General features: G+C 36.2%; 10 protein-coding genes across 10 annotated transcripts; 5 read left to right on the top strand and 5 right to left on the bottom strand.

The window, feature by feature from the left end:
• Window positions 1-61: 61 nt before the first annotated feature.
• FDP41_009448 (uncharacterized protein) lies at window positions 62-570 on the top strand (the record flags this gene model as incomplete). Its single annotated transcript, XM_044713407.1, has 2 exons — window positions 62-273; window positions 381-570. The coding sequence occupies 2 exons, from the start codon at window positions 62-64 to the stop codon at window positions 568-570; spliced, it is 402 nt and encodes a 133-aa protein (XP_044556959.1).
• Window positions 571-1,037: 467 nt separating this feature from the next.
• On the bottom strand, window positions 1,038-3,248 carry FDP41_009449 (uncharacterized protein; the record flags this gene model as incomplete). Its single annotated transcript, XM_044713408.1, has 5 exons — window positions 1,038-1,338; window positions 1,527-1,728; window positions 2,035-2,122; window positions 2,200-2,636; window positions 2,888-3,248. The coding sequence occupies 5 exons, from the start codon at window positions 3,246-3,248 to the stop codon at window positions 1,038-1,040; spliced, it is 1,389 nt and encodes a 462-aa protein (XP_044556960.1).
• Window positions 3,249-3,465: 217 nt separating this feature from the next.
• On the bottom strand, window positions 3,466-4,239 carry FDP41_009450 (uncharacterized protein; the record flags this gene model as incomplete). Its single annotated transcript, XM_044713410.1, has 2 exons — window positions 3,466-3,863; window positions 3,930-4,239. 2 exons carry the CDS (start codon window positions 4,237-4,239, stop codon window positions 3,466-3,468), a joined length of 708 nt encoding a protein of 235 aa, XP_044556961.1.
• A 1,786-nt stretch (window positions 4,240-6,025) lies between these two features.
• FDP41_009451 (uncharacterized protein) lies at window positions 6,026-7,064 on the top strand (the record flags this gene model as incomplete). Its single annotated transcript, XM_044713411.1, has 2 exons — window positions 6,026-6,387; window positions 6,485-7,064. The coding sequence occupies 2 exons, from the start codon at window positions 6,026-6,028 to the stop codon at window positions 7,062-7,064; spliced, it is 942 nt and encodes a 313-aa protein (XP_044556962.1).
• A 102-nt stretch (window positions 7,065-7,166) lies between these two features.
• On the bottom strand, window positions 7,167-7,988 carry FDP41_009452 (uncharacterized protein; the record flags this gene model as incomplete). The annotated part of the gene is made up of 2 exons (XM_044713412.1): window positions 7,167-7,327; window positions 7,385-7,988. 2 exons carry the CDS (start codon window positions 7,986-7,988, stop codon window positions 7,167-7,169), a joined length of 765 nt encoding a protein of 254 aa, XP_044556963.1.
• A 1,175-nt stretch (window positions 7,989-9,163) lies between these two features.
• On the top strand, window positions 9,164-9,427 carry FDP41_009453 (uncharacterized protein; the record flags this gene model as incomplete). The annotated part of the gene is made up of 1 exon (XM_044713413.1): window positions 9,164-9,427. One exon carries the CDS (start codon window positions 9,164-9,166, stop codon window positions 9,425-9,427), a length of 264 nt encoding a protein of 87 aa, XP_044556964.1.
• Window positions 9,428-9,907: 480 nt separating this feature from the next.
• On the top strand, window positions 9,908-11,039 carry FDP41_009454 (uncharacterized protein; the record flags this gene model as incomplete). Its single annotated transcript, XM_044713414.1, has 2 exons — window positions 9,908-10,126; window positions 10,353-11,039. 2 exons carry the CDS (start codon window positions 9,908-9,910, stop codon window positions 11,037-11,039), a joined length of 906 nt encoding a protein of 301 aa, XP_044556965.1.
• A 280-nt stretch (window positions 11,040-11,319) lies between these two features.
• On the top strand, window positions 11,320-12,540 carry FDP41_009455 (uncharacterized protein; the record flags this gene model as incomplete). The annotated part of the gene is made up of 2 exons (XM_044713415.1): window positions 11,320-11,670; window positions 11,776-12,540. The coding sequence occupies 2 exons, from the start codon at window positions 11,320-11,322 to the stop codon at window positions 12,538-12,540; spliced, it is 1,116 nt and encodes a 371-aa protein (XP_044556966.1).
• Window positions 12,541-12,894: 354 nt separating this feature from the next.
• FDP41_009456 (uncharacterized protein) lies at window positions 12,895-14,616 on the bottom strand (the record flags this gene model as incomplete). The annotated part of the gene is made up of 1 exon (XM_044713416.1): window positions 12,895-14,616. One exon carries the CDS (start codon window positions 14,614-14,616, stop codon window positions 12,895-12,897), a length of 1,722 nt encoding a protein of 573 aa, XP_044556967.1.
• A 609-nt stretch (window positions 14,617-15,225) lies between these two features.
• FDP41_009457 (uncharacterized protein) lies at window positions 15,226-15,884 on the bottom strand (the record flags this gene model as incomplete). The annotated part of the gene is made up of 2 exons (XM_044713417.1): window positions 15,226-15,623; window positions 15,698-15,884. 2 exons carry the CDS (start codon window positions 15,882-15,884, stop codon window positions 15,226-15,228), a joined length of 585 nt encoding a protein of 194 aa, XP_044556968.1.
• Window positions 15,885-15,941: the final 57 nt, after the last annotated feature.

The raw sequence follows: 15,941 nt of genomic DNA on the forward strand, positions 1-15,941 counted from the left end.
TTTTGAAATTACTTGTTCGAGAAAGAATCGAAAGACATTCTCTGCAATCGTTTCTTTATCAATGAGTTTTTATAATCGAAAGACAAAGATTGCTTGTTTTGTGAAAGATATCACCAATGAAAAGAAACAAACCACTCTGATTGCAGATGAGAAGAAAAAGAGTGAAGAATTATTGTTAAATATTCTTCCATTACCTGTGGCAATTCGTCTCAAACAAGGAGAAACCTCCATTTGTGAAAAATTTAATGATGTGACAGTATTCTTTTCTGACATGTAAGCTTTATATATATGGAAGGTGAAACCTAATTAGAAACATTTTATTTGGTCATTGAATTATTTAACAACTTTAAATTACCATTGAAATATTCATTCATCCACAGGGTTGGATTTACTGTCATGAGTAGTATCATGTCACCCAATGAATTGATTGTTCTTCTCAATGACATTGTTCACAATTTTGATCATCTCACTGAAAAGTATTATATTGACAAGATTAAAACCATTGGAGATGCTTATTTTTGTGTTGCTGGTGCTCATGCTTCAAGAGCCAGTGATCACACTGAAGAATAGTCAAGTTTGCCATTGACATTTTTGGTTTTCTTCATAATTTTAATAAGGACAAAGGTAAAAGATTAATCTAAGAATTGGCATTCACACAGGAGAGTGTGTTGGAGGAGTGATCGGTCACAAGAAATTTGCCTACGATTTGGTAAGTGTGATCTTTCATGTTGTTGTTGACTCATTCAAATGTTATTCTTCACATGAACTAGTGGGGAGATACCATCAACACAGCTTCAAGAATGGAAAGTACTGGTGTTCCAGGAAGAATTCAACTTTCGAGGACATCCTATGAAAGAGTATGGGAAAGTTATCAATTTGTAGAAAGAGAAGCAGTTTATGTTAAAGGTAAAGGAGAAATGAAGTGTTATTTACTTCATCAAAAGCATCACTTGCCTGCTTTGTGTGAAGAAAATGATGGAGTTGATTGTCGAAATGATTCATTAAAAGTTGATAATGGTGAGTTGGAAGTGAACGAATTAAGAAAAGACGAAGAAATTGTTCATTAAAACAATTCTCGCACCATTTTGGATGCTTAATTCTTTTTTGAGTTGATTCAACCAACCATGATCGTAACCAATGTAATCCCATTCATCACAATAATCCTTCTTGTAGTCTTTGACCATTTGATTGAATGGTGTTTGGAACATCATAGTTTGGCGATTGTTGGCACTAAATCGAGGCCATGTCACAGCAGTTGAATTACCGTTTGGATTTCCATATTTCACAAAATTGGTAAAGTAATTAACCATGGAAATGGAGAGAATATCTTCTTCCGGACTGAAGTGCATGTCAGGCAATGTGTGAACACCTAGCGAATGGAAAACAAATGGCAATTCAGCTCCATGGCAAACATGTCCCACACAATAAGTGTACCTTATTTGTTTCATTAAGGTAATCATTTGTTGTTTTCAAAATAGATTTCAATATTTTAAATAATGAACAATCTATGATTCGTTTCAACTTACTTTGGTCCCCAAGCATCAAAAGTCAACACATGATTAAAAATATAATTATAAACTGGTAATTCAGGATTTTTTTGAGTGGTAATTTGTGAGAGAACATTTCTTAATGAACACAGGAATATATAATCAGTTCCCATAATACTCAATTCTGGGCGTTTATCACCATCGAGAAGAGGACGATACCAATTCAACACTCTTGCTCCATCTTCAATACCAAAAACAGCATATAACAATGCCATATATTCCAATGTAGTCATCTTTTTTTACTTCCCATATAAATGAAAATGAGAGCTTCTTCTGCCACATTTCCAAAAATCATTGGAACTTTGTGATAATATCCTTTTTGTACAGCTGTTATGTAGTACCATGATTTGTGTTCAAGAATAAATTCAGGAGTGACATTGAGATTCACATGTGACATTCACAAATAACACATGGTTCAAATTATATATGGTAAATTTTTCAAAAACAAACTTTACAATTATTCCTAAATAATATTAAATTCACTTACCCTCAAAGGTTTGATAAGGAATCAACTTGTCAAAACTTGCTACAGTAGGAGCCCAAGGTAAAAATGTCTCCAAAGGAATTGACAAGTTCTTATAAGTGTCCAAAAATATTGAGCTTCCAAAATCGAATCAATCGACAATTTTTGAAAACATTCAAAATCACTCACATCACAATTCGCTTGTTTGGCAAAAGGAGTTGCCAAATTAATCGTCACATCGTCCATCAATCTCATGGGCAACACTAATGGATTACTTTCTACAATCACTTGATGGAAAAGTCCCTTACTTGCTGGACTAATTAAATGAGCAGTCGTTGATGTAGCTCCAGCAGATTGACCGCCAATGGTCACTCTTTTTGGATCTCCACCAAAAGCAGCAATATTGTTTTGCACCCATTTTAGAACTGTTAATTGATCCATAAATCCATAATTTCCAGACATTTGAGCTTTTGAATTAGCGAGCCAACCTAATGCTCCTAATCGATAACCAGCAATGATCATGATGATGGAAGTCTTGTTGGCAATGAAGGTACCATCGTAGAGAATGGAGTTTGGAGCTGCATGATCAATTTGAGAAGATGATGAAATTTCAATAAGAATTTCACCTGAATATAATGTTTGATAGGATCGATTACTTACTTCCTTGCTGCGTTGAGTGTTGCGTATGCAGTTCGATTTTCCAAATTTAGAAATTAACAAATTTATCCAATTCAAGAAAAACAAAATCTTAATTTCCAAAAACAAACCATTCACCAACCACTCACCTCAAAATGACCACCAGGGAAAACACATACACAGGTAACAATTCATTCTTTTCATGGCTCCTAATCGTGGCGTATATAAATCCAAAACAAACAATCTTCACTCTGTGTCTTGGGACATGTGTGAGGTGGTAATTCACATCGTTGTGGACATCCAGGTGTTTCGATCGTTGCATTGTAAATTCCTGAAAAAGCATCCAATGGTTGTGTGGGTTTCCATCGGAGAGAGTTCACTGGAGCTTTTGCATAACGAATGCCTGTGAATGCTCTTGCTGTGGCTTTGTATTCTGGAAATTGTGAAATAAATCCTTGATAGGTTCCTATGGGCGCTTTGACAATGACTTCATCATCAATGGCAGCGCATGTAATGACGTTGGTGGAATGAATGATGATGAAGAAGAGGAGGAACATGAGGATCGGTAGAACTCGATTGACAAGTGACTTGGTTTGTGACATTTTTTAAAAATGATGATTTTAATCTGAAATGTTGATGAATTTGATTCCAAAAACTAAAGAGCTCATGAAAAACACAGAAATTCAAAGTGTTTCGGTGCTGACGTGGACGTATGAACGACGGAGTGTTTAATGTCCATTATAATCTTTGTTTCTGAAAAGTTCCGAATAAGAATGTAGCTCTAATTGATTAAAGGTATTGAAACATATCATAATCGTGTTACTTTCTCGAGGGTGGTTTCTTGTTGTTGGCAGTTTTAGCAGCTTGTTTTCTCTTCTTTGGATCTTTCCAGTCTTTTTCATAACTCTCCCAAATCTCATTAGGTTGTGTGATTGAGACTCCCATCGTTAGGTTTGACAAAGATGATGTACTGATATCGTTTTGAAGGTTATGACGTTCTTCTAATGAGTTTTTCATGAGTGCTTTGAGCTCGTCTCCTGACTTGGCAGAGTCATCATCTTCAGGTATTGGAACAGGTAGTGTAAACCCTCTTTCCCATAAGATGTTGAAATTTGCAAATAAAATTCCAAGCAAATCTCTCGATAACTCAATCTTGTTGGAATCATCGTCATCTTGAATATTGGCAACAATTCGATATACGTAAAAGCTTATGGGTTCTTTATGTTATTAACAAGTAACAGATAAATTGCTCTTAGAATGAACAGTCCCTAAAAAATACTTACTCTCAATATGATGCTTCACTCCAAGAGATTTTTCAGAAATATGAAATTCAAAGGTATCCTTAAAATCAATGGACACAATCCTCGAGTTTGTTTTTGGATCAGGATCAGGTAAATAGACAGGACTACTTTCAATAAAGGCGGTTTCATCTTTTTCGTCCTCTTTGGGCCAAGAAAACCTTACAATGTAATAAATACTCTTGAAAAATGTAATTTCACTGGGTTTCTTGGCGTTTGGAGCTTTCTTTTTTACTCGCGGACGGTATTCTTTTGATGGGCGTTTTCTTTCCATTCTTATCGTTGGCAGAGGCATTTTCATCTTCAATTAATTTGATTTCTTCATCAAAATTAACTCCACTCAATGATGCTAATGTCACAACAAGTTTTGTTTCTACCGAATATTGTCATGACATGTTAATTAGATAAAAATCAAATGACTCCCACTTACTCTTTTCGTTTGAGAAACCGTGAAATAAGTCAATATATCTTTTCCTGGTCTCCTCTGTAAAATTTTCGTTATCTAGTGTTTCAATCTTTGGTAAAGATGAGAACACCGCTCCTCTATAATGCTCGAGCATGCAAAAGCAGTTTCCTTGCAAATTTAGAGTTTTCAAATTCGGAACTTTGGTCAGCGATTGAATTGATTTTTCCAAACTTGTTAAATCGTTAAAACTAACATCCAGAGAAGCCAAGTATGGACATTCCTCAATAAACTCTAAATTATTTAATCTATTGTAGCCCAGACCGAGATGAACAATGTTTGGAAACGTTTTTAAGGGAACAACTTTTGAAATGGAGTTCGAATATGCATTGAGGCCATACAATTGCTGCGGAAGGAATTTGATTGAGTCAATCTTATTGAATGACAGACTTAGTATTTCTAGAAACTTGCAATAATTTACAAACTCGGAATCGATCTCAGTAATTTTACAGGAAGACAAATTAATATCTCGAAAATATTTCGAGCATATTGACCAACGAAAAAATCTCTTGATACTGTGGTTGCTACGTTAAATAGTAATTCGCTTCATTGAGCAGAAAATCATATTTGTTTAAACAGACACACATCACTTCATAAATAATATCATTTGTCAACATGACTACTTACTCAATTGGTTTTGGCTCTCGCAGTGCTTTGCTTGCTTCCAGTTGTTTTTGATATTGTACTCAATAGAGCCAAACATGTCAGCTTTAATGGTATATGCTGCGTTTGAACTCCAATTTCCTTCATCTTTCAGATTTAAATATTAAAAATTAAAATTAATTTTTCAATATATTAAAATCAATTCCTTCCTTCAGTAAAAATATGATCCGAAACGTACTATCTAATTTCTCCAATCTTGGAATAATCTCTTCGTCTTGTAAATTCAATTTTTTATACACTTCCTTTGCATGCTGAAAGAATTGATTCCTGAAGGACACTCTATTTTTTTCTTCGGAATAATCGATGAGAACAGAGGACCTCAATTTCGATAGAAAGGTCTTCAAAGTGGAATAGCTCTCTCCCGATCTTTCATTCTGAATGGTCAGTGATGCTTTTTGATCATCATCAGCATGATGATTCTTCTCTTCAGAAATGACTTGCTCCCCTTCTGTCTTTTCTCTTCCCGATGCCCGTGCTCGGTTTCATTATTTCTCGAGTTTGGCCTCGAAGTTAATGTTGAGGTGGCAGCAACATTAGGATTGGAGGTTGATACTTTTGAATGAGTGCTCTTACTCGTGGTGGTCGAGGTTTTTGATAAGGAACTCGCGGATCGTTGTTCGGTCATTTAAGAAATTTTTTTGGGGGTCTGCGATCGATCCCGCCACTGCGATTTACAATTTAGATCATGGTGATTGCTTAAAGTTGAAAGCAAGTTCCTCTTTTCCTTTATCAATGTTGTTGTATACGCGTGATCATTGCCTTGTGTTCCTTCCGACTCATCATCACATCGAATCAAAGCTCTCTCTGGTGCGCCGATTGCAAGAAAAAAACAACAGCGCTCGTCTCTTCCCGCCTTTTATAAACAGAGATTCATCATTTGAGCTTCTGCTGCAATTCATAAACCCGAGCCTTGCTGAGAAACTCTATCATCAATTATCATTTATCAATATACAAAATGCAATCAAATCCATCCATGGCATCCAACGTCGAAGAAGTGTTATTACAGGGTCTTTCCGATCATTATAAACATGTCGTGGAAAGTTACCTCAAATTTACCCATCATAAAACCGAGCTGCACTTGAGAGAGGTGTCCAAGGTCATTCAGGAAGTAAAGGACAGTCGATTACTCGATAATCAATACAGTTTGTTGGAAGTGAAGAACATTATTGATGCTTTGGAGACTGTTCTCAAGTCAACAATCAAGTCCGAGACTCAATACTCCAATCATACCTCTCTGGAATTATTGAGACAAGTTTTTAAGGAAGCCGATGAGGCTGGTTTCAAATTGAAGGTGGATATTTCAAGTATTGAGAATGAGTAAGTACTTGCTGAGTATGCTCTTTTTTCCAACTCCAATCTATTCCTTGATTGCTGTTGTATGTAATCAACATTTGCATGAACCTCGGATTCACAGAGAAACTTTACAAGAAATTGCCAAAATGGAAAATAACATGTTTCCAAAGAGTGTGGGAGGAAACAAACTTCCATCGCTCAAAACAAATTCAGAAGATATTCTCAAATTGAAAAAAGAAAATGATTCCATGAGAGAGCAATTGACAACTCTTCAAAAGTCATACAAGGAAATGATGCAAGAGAAGACAGAAATTACAAATCAATACAACGCTGTCAGTGACGAGCTCAAAAAGTTGAAAAACAAGTTACAAGGCGCTCATGATCCAAATGACGAGAAGGAGCTTGAAGAGTTAAGAAATAAGGTTGCCCACTTAAATTCTATTATCAAATCTCAAAATGAAGAACTTGAAAAAACACAACTGAAAGCCACTCAAAATGAACAAAAAGTATTACAATTAGAACATGAAAAGGAGGCCATCAAAAAGGATCTTGTCACTGCCCAAAATGAGCTCACCCTCAAAGTCAATCAAACTTCCCAATTCCAAAACATGATGACCATTGTAAAGAATAAGAATGAAGAGCTCAAGGAACTTAGAGACAAACTCAAGTTGTTGGATCCAAATTTCCAAATGAAAGAATAGAAGTGAATTAAATTTCAAATATATAGCTCAGCTCAAAAATTGTGACTAATAAATTAATCATTGCGTACTTTTAGCGAAGAAGGCACTTTCAATTCACAATCACTAGTTTGTAGAAGGCTGTGGTTGACCAATGTCGTTCATCACTATTAGGTCATCAAAAGGTTCTCTAATCTCAGATCCGTGGTGTGCAAATTCAAGACCTCTAAGACGTCTGTATCCAATTGGAAGAAGTTTCACATCACGCTTCTCCAACAAATGGTTCTCTGTAACAAAAATATTTGGAATGAATGCATTCCTTCATTTGCAATGCATATACTTACTTAAATAAAGTTGCGGATGAAATCCCAAGGTAATACTTGCCAACTTTTCTGCCTTCAGCAAGAGTGAGGAGTATGTCCTCATGACTTTTATAGATCCAAAACCAATCTCATCATTGACTCCTTCTCCAGAGTACAGTTGTGAGGTATAAAAAGTGTTAGGATCCATTGTGAAATTGACCAAGTCAATTCGTGTTTCAAGCATGACTTCAGGGCTTAATCGAAATACAATGTCATAATAGGAGGTTGTTGTCAAGTTGTTTTTGGCAACCATTTTAGAATCATGTTGTTCCATATACGAAAAAGCCTCTCTAATTTGCGACCTGGAATAAAACCAATGACTGCAAGAATCGTGTGAGGCGTATTTCTTGCATTCCTCTAAAAACACAGAAAAATTCGGATATTGATGTTCCAGTCGTTTCATGATTTCCTCTTGGTCATATTTTTCAAGGTTGGCCTTGACGAGGTGTTTTAGGAAAGGTTGAATTTGTTCAAAATAATCTTTTTCTCCATGATGCCTATAGAACATGTTAATAAATAAATCTGGAAATTCGTTGTGTGCAAGAAACCAATTTCTCATGAAATTAAATGCTTCAGTGGCACACATGGGTTGTGGTGTTGAACATCAATCAAAGACATTTTCCGAAAGAAATTATGGAACAATTCCGATTGTTTCTCAATATTGAGAGTAAATTGTACGGTGATTGCAAACATACCTCCACCAAACCATCGTATATCTCCAGTCCATAGCACAGCAATTCTATTTTTCTCTTCTTCAAGATTGAATTATTTTCATCGTCATCATTATCACAAGGAATTGAAGACGGGAAATTATTGAGTAAATCAACATTTCGTGTCATGGTTGACCGATAATTGGCAATCATCAAGAATGAAGTGACAAAAGCTATGACACACAGAAATATTACAGAAAATTTTCTGTCATTGTTTGATGGTTGGCATCTGTCTCGATTCGAGAAGGAATCCGATGTGACACCTACCTTGCATACATGGACTTGTCGTTCATTTTAGAAATTTTTTATTTTTTCAAAAATCAACGAAATGGTAAATATGCAACTCTGAATGTCAAATGTTGTTGAGTGACACGATGATCATCACAAACTTTGTGTTTTTTGATAACAATTAATTTGGCAAGTCCAAAAAACTGTCGGAACAAGATATTAATATTTACAGAAATATGTTTGAAAAGATTGATTCAGATAAAAGTGGAACGATCGATCGGCTTGAATTATTCACTGTCATGAAAGAACTCACTGATGGAAAGATCACAGAAAATGATGTCGATCAAATGATGAAAGGTACGTATTTTGGACTGAATTTATTTCGAAATCATCATTCCGAGCTCATAATGTCACCACCATTCGTTACTGATCTTTTTCAACAGATGCCGATATGGATGGAGATGGTAGAATTGACTTTGAGGAGGTAGGTATTAAATGCAATTATTATATGAGACATTGGCAAGCATTTCTTTTTGTGTAATCAAATGATCTAGTTTGTCAAACAGATGGAAAAGTTTTAGAGCATCTTTTCCTGGTGGAACCTATCTCTCTTGTATTGTATTAATAATAATTGCATATGACACATTATTCAGAAACGTTGTGTGTCATTTGTTGACAACAAATAAACCAACACCCATTGGAGTGTTCATCAAACACTTTGACATCATGAGAAATGGAGCGAATATCCAAATTGTTTGGGTCGGATGATAAATATTGATAGACACAACCCCAAAAAACGTTGACATTTCAACAAAAACAAAAAATGTCACAAGAACAAAAGAGAAGAGAGCTACAACAGAAAGAGCAACGAGCCTCAAGTGAAGAAATTCAAACACTGAAAACTCTTTTTGATAAATTCGATTCCAATCACGATGGAAGATTGGATAAGAATGAATTGAAAGATTTGATGAAAAGTATGGATGAAATTATGAGTAATGAAGACATTGAGGAAATGATCAAACAAGCCGATTGGGATGAAGATGGACTCATCAATTTTGAAGAATTTAAATATCAAATGTTGGATTAGATTTGTATGATTTCTAAAATCCGATGATATGCAGCTATCATCAGCAATAGGATTACAAAAATTATCTCGTTAAAATAAATTATCATCAGCCGATCACTCTGAATGATTATTATCGGTATATTGATATTTAAACATTGAAACTCCATGTATTGGCATGATTAAATTAATACAACCATACAAAGTTGATCAGAGGCATTTCTCTACTGCGGTATCTCTCATCATTCCGAATAATGTGTTATCGTTATGAAGAACCAACAACACCCATCACCAAAGTCCTGATGATGCAACGCGATGTTGATGTGGAACAACCCTTCCCTCCATTTTCTTCTTACAAATTCGAGTAACGAACAGGAGTGGCGGGAATCCTTGATTAAGAGTTCCCAACAAAAAACAAATATCTCGAGTCAAGCTCAAGGGCATCTGAAATATAATTATTTTCTCTCTCTCGGAAGAAGAAGGAACCACAACGCAAACGAGATAATGATGATAAATCCCAACGATGCATCAAGCTTTGCAGGAAGAACACCAAAATTTGTGGTTGAGGTGTTGTACAACTTCTTTCCGTCCGATAAGCAACATTTAACCCTTACTCAATATGAAAAGGTGAAGGTCATTGAGACTCATGAAAGTAATTGGTGGATCGGAGAGAGAGCAAATGGAGAAGTAGGATTGTTTCCAGCAAATTATGTGAGGAGAGTGGTAAGTTGAGATGAAACCACCAAATGCAGTCGCTCATTATCTTCATTGTGATGATGAAATTTCTGAAACAACAAATAATTACTTTGTTGTTGCTGAATTTGGCGTCTTCTTTTTTTCTATCAAAACAATACCTGCAGCAAGATATTGCGGAAGAAAGTCCAAGACCTAAGGAAAAACGTTCCAAAAACCTGTCTCTTATGATCCGAATAAGAGTAAAAAATCAAAGGAAGAACAATTACAAAAAAGAAAACAAATTGCCAGTCAATTAGGTTTGGGTGGCTTGGATCTTGACGACTTACTTTCCGAAGACGACGATGACGACGATATCTTAATGTCATCAGAAGATGAGCAAGAAAACCCCAACACCACGCTCACAAAACAATCCTCTACTGCTTCGTTAAAAACACAACCTCCTCTTCCTTCTCAACAACAACAGGTCACTACAGGCAATATGCAAAATGCGACTGGAAAATTTGTCACCGAAGAGGCCTATGAAAAGAAAAAAAGAAAAGAATTGCAAGAGGCTCTCCAAAAACAATTAGAAGACCAAAAAACAAAAACCAGACAAGCAGAAGAAATTCAAAAACTTAAGGAAGAACTTTCAAAAGCCAAAGCCGAAGTGGAGGAAGCGAGAAAAGTGACCACTCCAAGAACAACACCACGAGGCGCAAATGCTGTCGGAAGTCAATCCATAGACCTAGAAAAGAAACAAAAGAGCTCGAGCGAGACTTTGAAAAAAGAAAAAGAACTGGAAAAAGAATATGAAAAGAAACAAAGAGAATCAGAACAAGAGCTTGAAAAAAAGAAAAAAGAGATGGAGAAGGAGCTCGAGAAACAAGCAGAAAAAAAGGCAAAGGAATCGGAAAAACAAAACTCAGCTAACTCTGAAATGCAAAAACAATCGAAAAACTGAAACAAAAGAATTCGCAACTCGAAGAAAAGGTTGTCACTTTGGACAAGAGCATTGCCGATATGAAGCAAAAGCACTCGAAAGAGTTGAAAGAGGCTGCAGACAAGCTAAAGGAACAAAAGGAGGGCTCCTTGAAACATGCTCAATTGAAGATAGTGAGAATGAAAAAACAAATTCAAGCAGTTAAACTGGAAAATGATTACCTCAAGGTTGAGGCTCAAGAAATGCAAAAGAATTTCTTGCCTCACTCCACAAAATATCCTCAACAGCGCTCAAGAAGCTCATGGATGGTTATAAGGATCTTGAAGAAAAATACAAGAAGGAACTCAAAGAAAGGCGATTGCTGTACAATCAACTTCAAGACCTGAAAGGTAATATTAGAGTCAACTTGAGAGTGAGGCCATTACTTCCTGAAGATGGGCAAACTGAAAATTGCATTGAATGTATTGACGACAAGGAGGTGAAAATCTATGACAAGGAGGCTAAAAAGTCATACAAATTCGAGTTTGATAGTGTATTCGGAACAGATTCCACACAAGCTCAAGTATTTGAAGATGTCAAACCTTTGGCAACTTCTATTTTGGATGGATATAATGTTTGTATATTTGCCTATGGACAAACCGGTTCTGGTAAGGTATGTTCTCGAATAATGAATTGCATAGTTAGCGATCTAAATGCAAAAACTTCTGAATAACTACTCCAATTATGAAATCATTTTTGAACTGTTTACATATACTAGACTTTTACCATGGAAGGCCCTCCCAACAATCGAGGAGTCAATTACAACACTCTAGATGAGGTATTCTTTATGATTAAAGAGAGAAAAGGGGAATATAATTATGAAGTTGAAGTAGCGGTTATGGAAATTTATAACGAAAACCTTCATGATCTGCTCACAAAGGATAAGACCAAGCTTGAAATTATGCTCAGCAACAAGGTGACTATTCCAGGCCTGACTAGGATAAAAGTTAACTCCTCAGATGACGTAAGGAAAGTGCTCTCTCAAGGTTATGAAAACAGAGCGACTGGTAATAACAACATCAATGCTCATAGTTCCAGATCTCATTGCATCGTCAGCGTTTTTGTTGAAGGAGTGAATCTCTATACTCAGCAAAAACTGTCTGGAAAGCTCCACTTGATTGATTTGGCTGGAAGTGAAAGACTAAAGAGAACTGATGTTAAAGGTGACCGGTTGAAGGAGGCTCAAAACATCAACAAGAGTTTGAGCGCTTTGGGAGACGTTATTTCATCTCTTTCATCAAAGAAGAGCCACATTCCATACAGAAATTCTAAGCTTACTTCCCTGCTTCAAGATTCACTAGGCGGAAATTCCAAGATGCTCATGTTCGTGAATGTTAGCCCAACGGTTGAAAGCTGCCCAGAAACGCTGTGCTCCCTTGGGTTTGCTCAACGAGCACGAACAGTTGAATTAGGAAAAGCCCAAAAGAATATTGTTTCTCAAGGCACGACAACAACTGCTTCTTCCAGTAATAGCAATAACTAGGTAACTTGAAAGAGGCCTCAATATTTATTTTTTCAATTTTGGTCAAATTAACTTATTTTGCTCGCTCATAATAATCGATGTACACTCCTTGTCAATGCAATCGTGAATTAAGTCCATCCACTCTGAAACCTCTTGCATTTCTCGAAACCGTATTGTCACGCTATATTGCTTTTGTTCGAAACTCCCTCTTATAACAGTTAGTAAGTAAGGGTTCGACTCATAATTTTTAACACACACAAGAGGTAACCGTTGTATATTAATTTCGTCCAGATAAAAGACTACTTTTTTAACACTGTCATATATGAGTTGAATTCATTTGAATTAAGATCGAATTATTCAAAATTATAAATCTACTTACCACAACCATCGATACTTTCGAGTGTATTTTATAATGAGCATATCATTGAAGAGAAATAATCGACATGGAGTCACAGCTCCACTCTCTCTCATCTTCTCCGCAAGACAACTCTTTATCAGATACCTCTTGGCAGTCACCAACCCAATCATCTCTAAAGATTCTGCAATTTCTGTCATTTGAGATAAATCAATTTTTGGATGAGTCGAGGAGCGAATGTATTCTTGAATTTTGGAAAACTTCTCAATCACCATCGAAAGAATCTCCATATCTAAGGAGGAGCTTTTCTCTGCCGCTTGCTTTAAATTCTGCAAAATTTGGACTGCCCTTTCAATATACTCTAAGGGAAATTTAAAAAAGGCATCCACTCGCCACAGAGAACCCTTGAGTGAGTACAAGTGCTTCTCACTTCGTCTCACATATTCTTGAAATTCTTCGTTACTCTTCAATTCCTTCTTTAGGATTTGTAACAAGGAAGGAAGATGCTCAGCGTAATTTTTAAAAATTCTCAATTTGTGAACATGATTGGACAGAACACTCAAAAACTGTTCATACAAACTATTGGAAGGGTTGTTTGAGGATGAATGACATGTTGTTGGAGTCTCATTCATTTGTTGTAAATTGAGAGATTTGTTTTCTTGTTGTTGGTGAGGATGATTCAAAAAGTTGTCAAATTCTTGATAAATTTGAGCATTCAATTTCATAATGACTAACAAATGATCCAAGGCCAACAAATTGGGAAAACACGAAATCTCTCTCTTCCTGAAACATTCATGAATGAGTGGAAGAAAATATCGATTCAAACATTTCAATACCAATGCAAATTCCTTCTCCAAACTCACAAACTCTCTAACATGTTCCAACAATTGATCCTCTCCCAAGTGATTCGATGCTAACGCCTGCTTCATCTTGGTCACCAATCGAATGGGTTTGGGAGGTGGAAGAGGTGTATGGAGAGATTGTTGTGTACCAATTGTGGATGACAGGGAGGAAGTAGTGCCAGGTGAGGGAGCTGTGGAGGTACTACTACTTGTCATGGGTAATAATGAGTGATTGTTTGACTTGTTGGCAGAAGTAGTAGTGGTGGTGCTGGTGGTGGTGCTGTTGTTGATCGTGGCTTTGGAAGAACCTGTTTGATCACCACTTCGAGATGAAACTTTAAAATCATGTTTAAAACAAGAGCGACCTGAAGTCGTTGAGAAAGGAGTTGAATTTCCAATACTAGCTTCCGAGATGTTTTTGAGAGTTTCCAAGTCATTGTGTAAAATTTGAGAGAGTTGTTGTTCCTTTTGCTTCCAAATTTGTTGTTCTAACATTAAGAGCCTATTTCTTTCTTTTTCCAATTTGAGTAATTTGGTCAATTCCTCAATCACATGTATGGAGTCACTTCCAACATTGTGACTTTCCAAAGCACTACTCGTTGGCGTTGAAACCACCGCGGTGGTACAGGAAGAGCAGCTGCCTTCCATCGCCTGGAAAGAGATGGTCATATTGGTGGTGTTCGAGGAAGAAGTTTCTTCTCGGCCACCAATAGGAGATGAAGAATGACAATATTGAGTGGAGAGGTTTTGATTGTTATATCGGCTGGTTTGGTTATTCACATTGCTTGTCGAAGGAGGAGAAGTGGTCCCTGAACATGAATGGCTCGATGAATGTACGCATGAGTTGGACCATTCATTAATTCCTTTCGGGGGAGATGGTTGTTGGGACAATGAATTCATGATGGTCCTCTGAGATTTCACTTCGAAAACCTAACACAAGGAGGTTGTTAGGGAGATGTGAATAAATATTCTTTTGTTTTGTTGGAATTTTAAAGTCGGTTGAGTGTTGAATTTTAAATATTTTTGTAAACATTTTCAAATTGTTTCGATTACCTTTTGAGAGTCCATTCTCAGCTGAGAATGGGAAAAATTATGCCACTTTCATTCAAACTTCGTACCTTATTGATGAATTACCCAATGAAGGAGAATTAAAACGACCATGTGACTATATTCATAACATTCCTTATGGAGTGACCTCAATGGTACTATGGATCTTAAAAGGTGATGAAATATAGAGTTGCCAAAGAAAAATGTCGTTCGTATTGTTTTTCACCATTCTAAATTTCTTGTTCAATATGGCACTTTAAAACTTTTGGAGTTATCAGTGTATGACCTTATCAGATATAGATCATGGGACATAAATAATTATTGTTGTTATATTGAAATTGAGTGTATTTCGTACGTAATAAAAAACTTAAAGTCAAATGAGACAATAGTACGGCAGCATTCTTCAGACCTTTACAAAAGTATTGTTCCGTGAACGAATCTGTGAGAAAATTCTGTAAATGATTAAGGTTTTTCAGCAAGCAATTGTTCAATCCAAACATTCATTTGATCTGGCTCAACATCTCTTCCAAATCTTGCCACCACTTGACCTTTTCTATTCACTAAAAACTTGGTAAACATTTGAATGACAGAAACATCCTCTCCTTCAAATTGTTCGGGATGTCTTGCAATTTTCTTTTCCAATTCCTCAGCTTTTTCTTTCAAGAAAGCAAACACTTCATGTTCATTAATAGTGTTCAAATGAATTGGTGACATGACCTTGAACGTATCATGAATCACTTGCTTAATATCCTCTTGAGCCTCTTTGGGTTGACGCAAAATGGAATCGACATTGTATTGTGGAGGAGTATGCTCGTGAGTGACCTCCTTCTCCGTCGAAGGGAATGCCAAAATATTCAAATCTTTTTTCCATATTTTTCATACAACAGACGTAATTCCATCAATTGTTTAAATTCCATCGGATGAGTAACCACACCCTTGCTCATTCTAATCAATTCATCTTCATTGATATTCACAATCAGACAGACCTTTTTTTTAAACAATGAAAAATCAACCAAATTTCCATCAATGTCTTTTGCTTTTAAATCATAAAACGATGAAGCAACAACGGCATTGAATTTTGAACAAGTTGATGAAAAACATCGTGTGTGCTTCAATCCCATCATCGATGATGAAACAAGTAACTTGCTTGGGGAGGTGGCAGAGCACTGCTGCTTTTG

This window comes from Naegleria fowleri (genome assembly GCF_008403515.1).
Source record: "Naegleria fowleri strain ATCC 30894 chromosome Unknown tig69, whole genome shotgun sequence".
Classification (NCBI taxonomy): Eukaryota; Heterolobosea; class Eutetramitea; order Acrasida; family Naegleriidae; genus Naegleria; species Naegleria fowleri.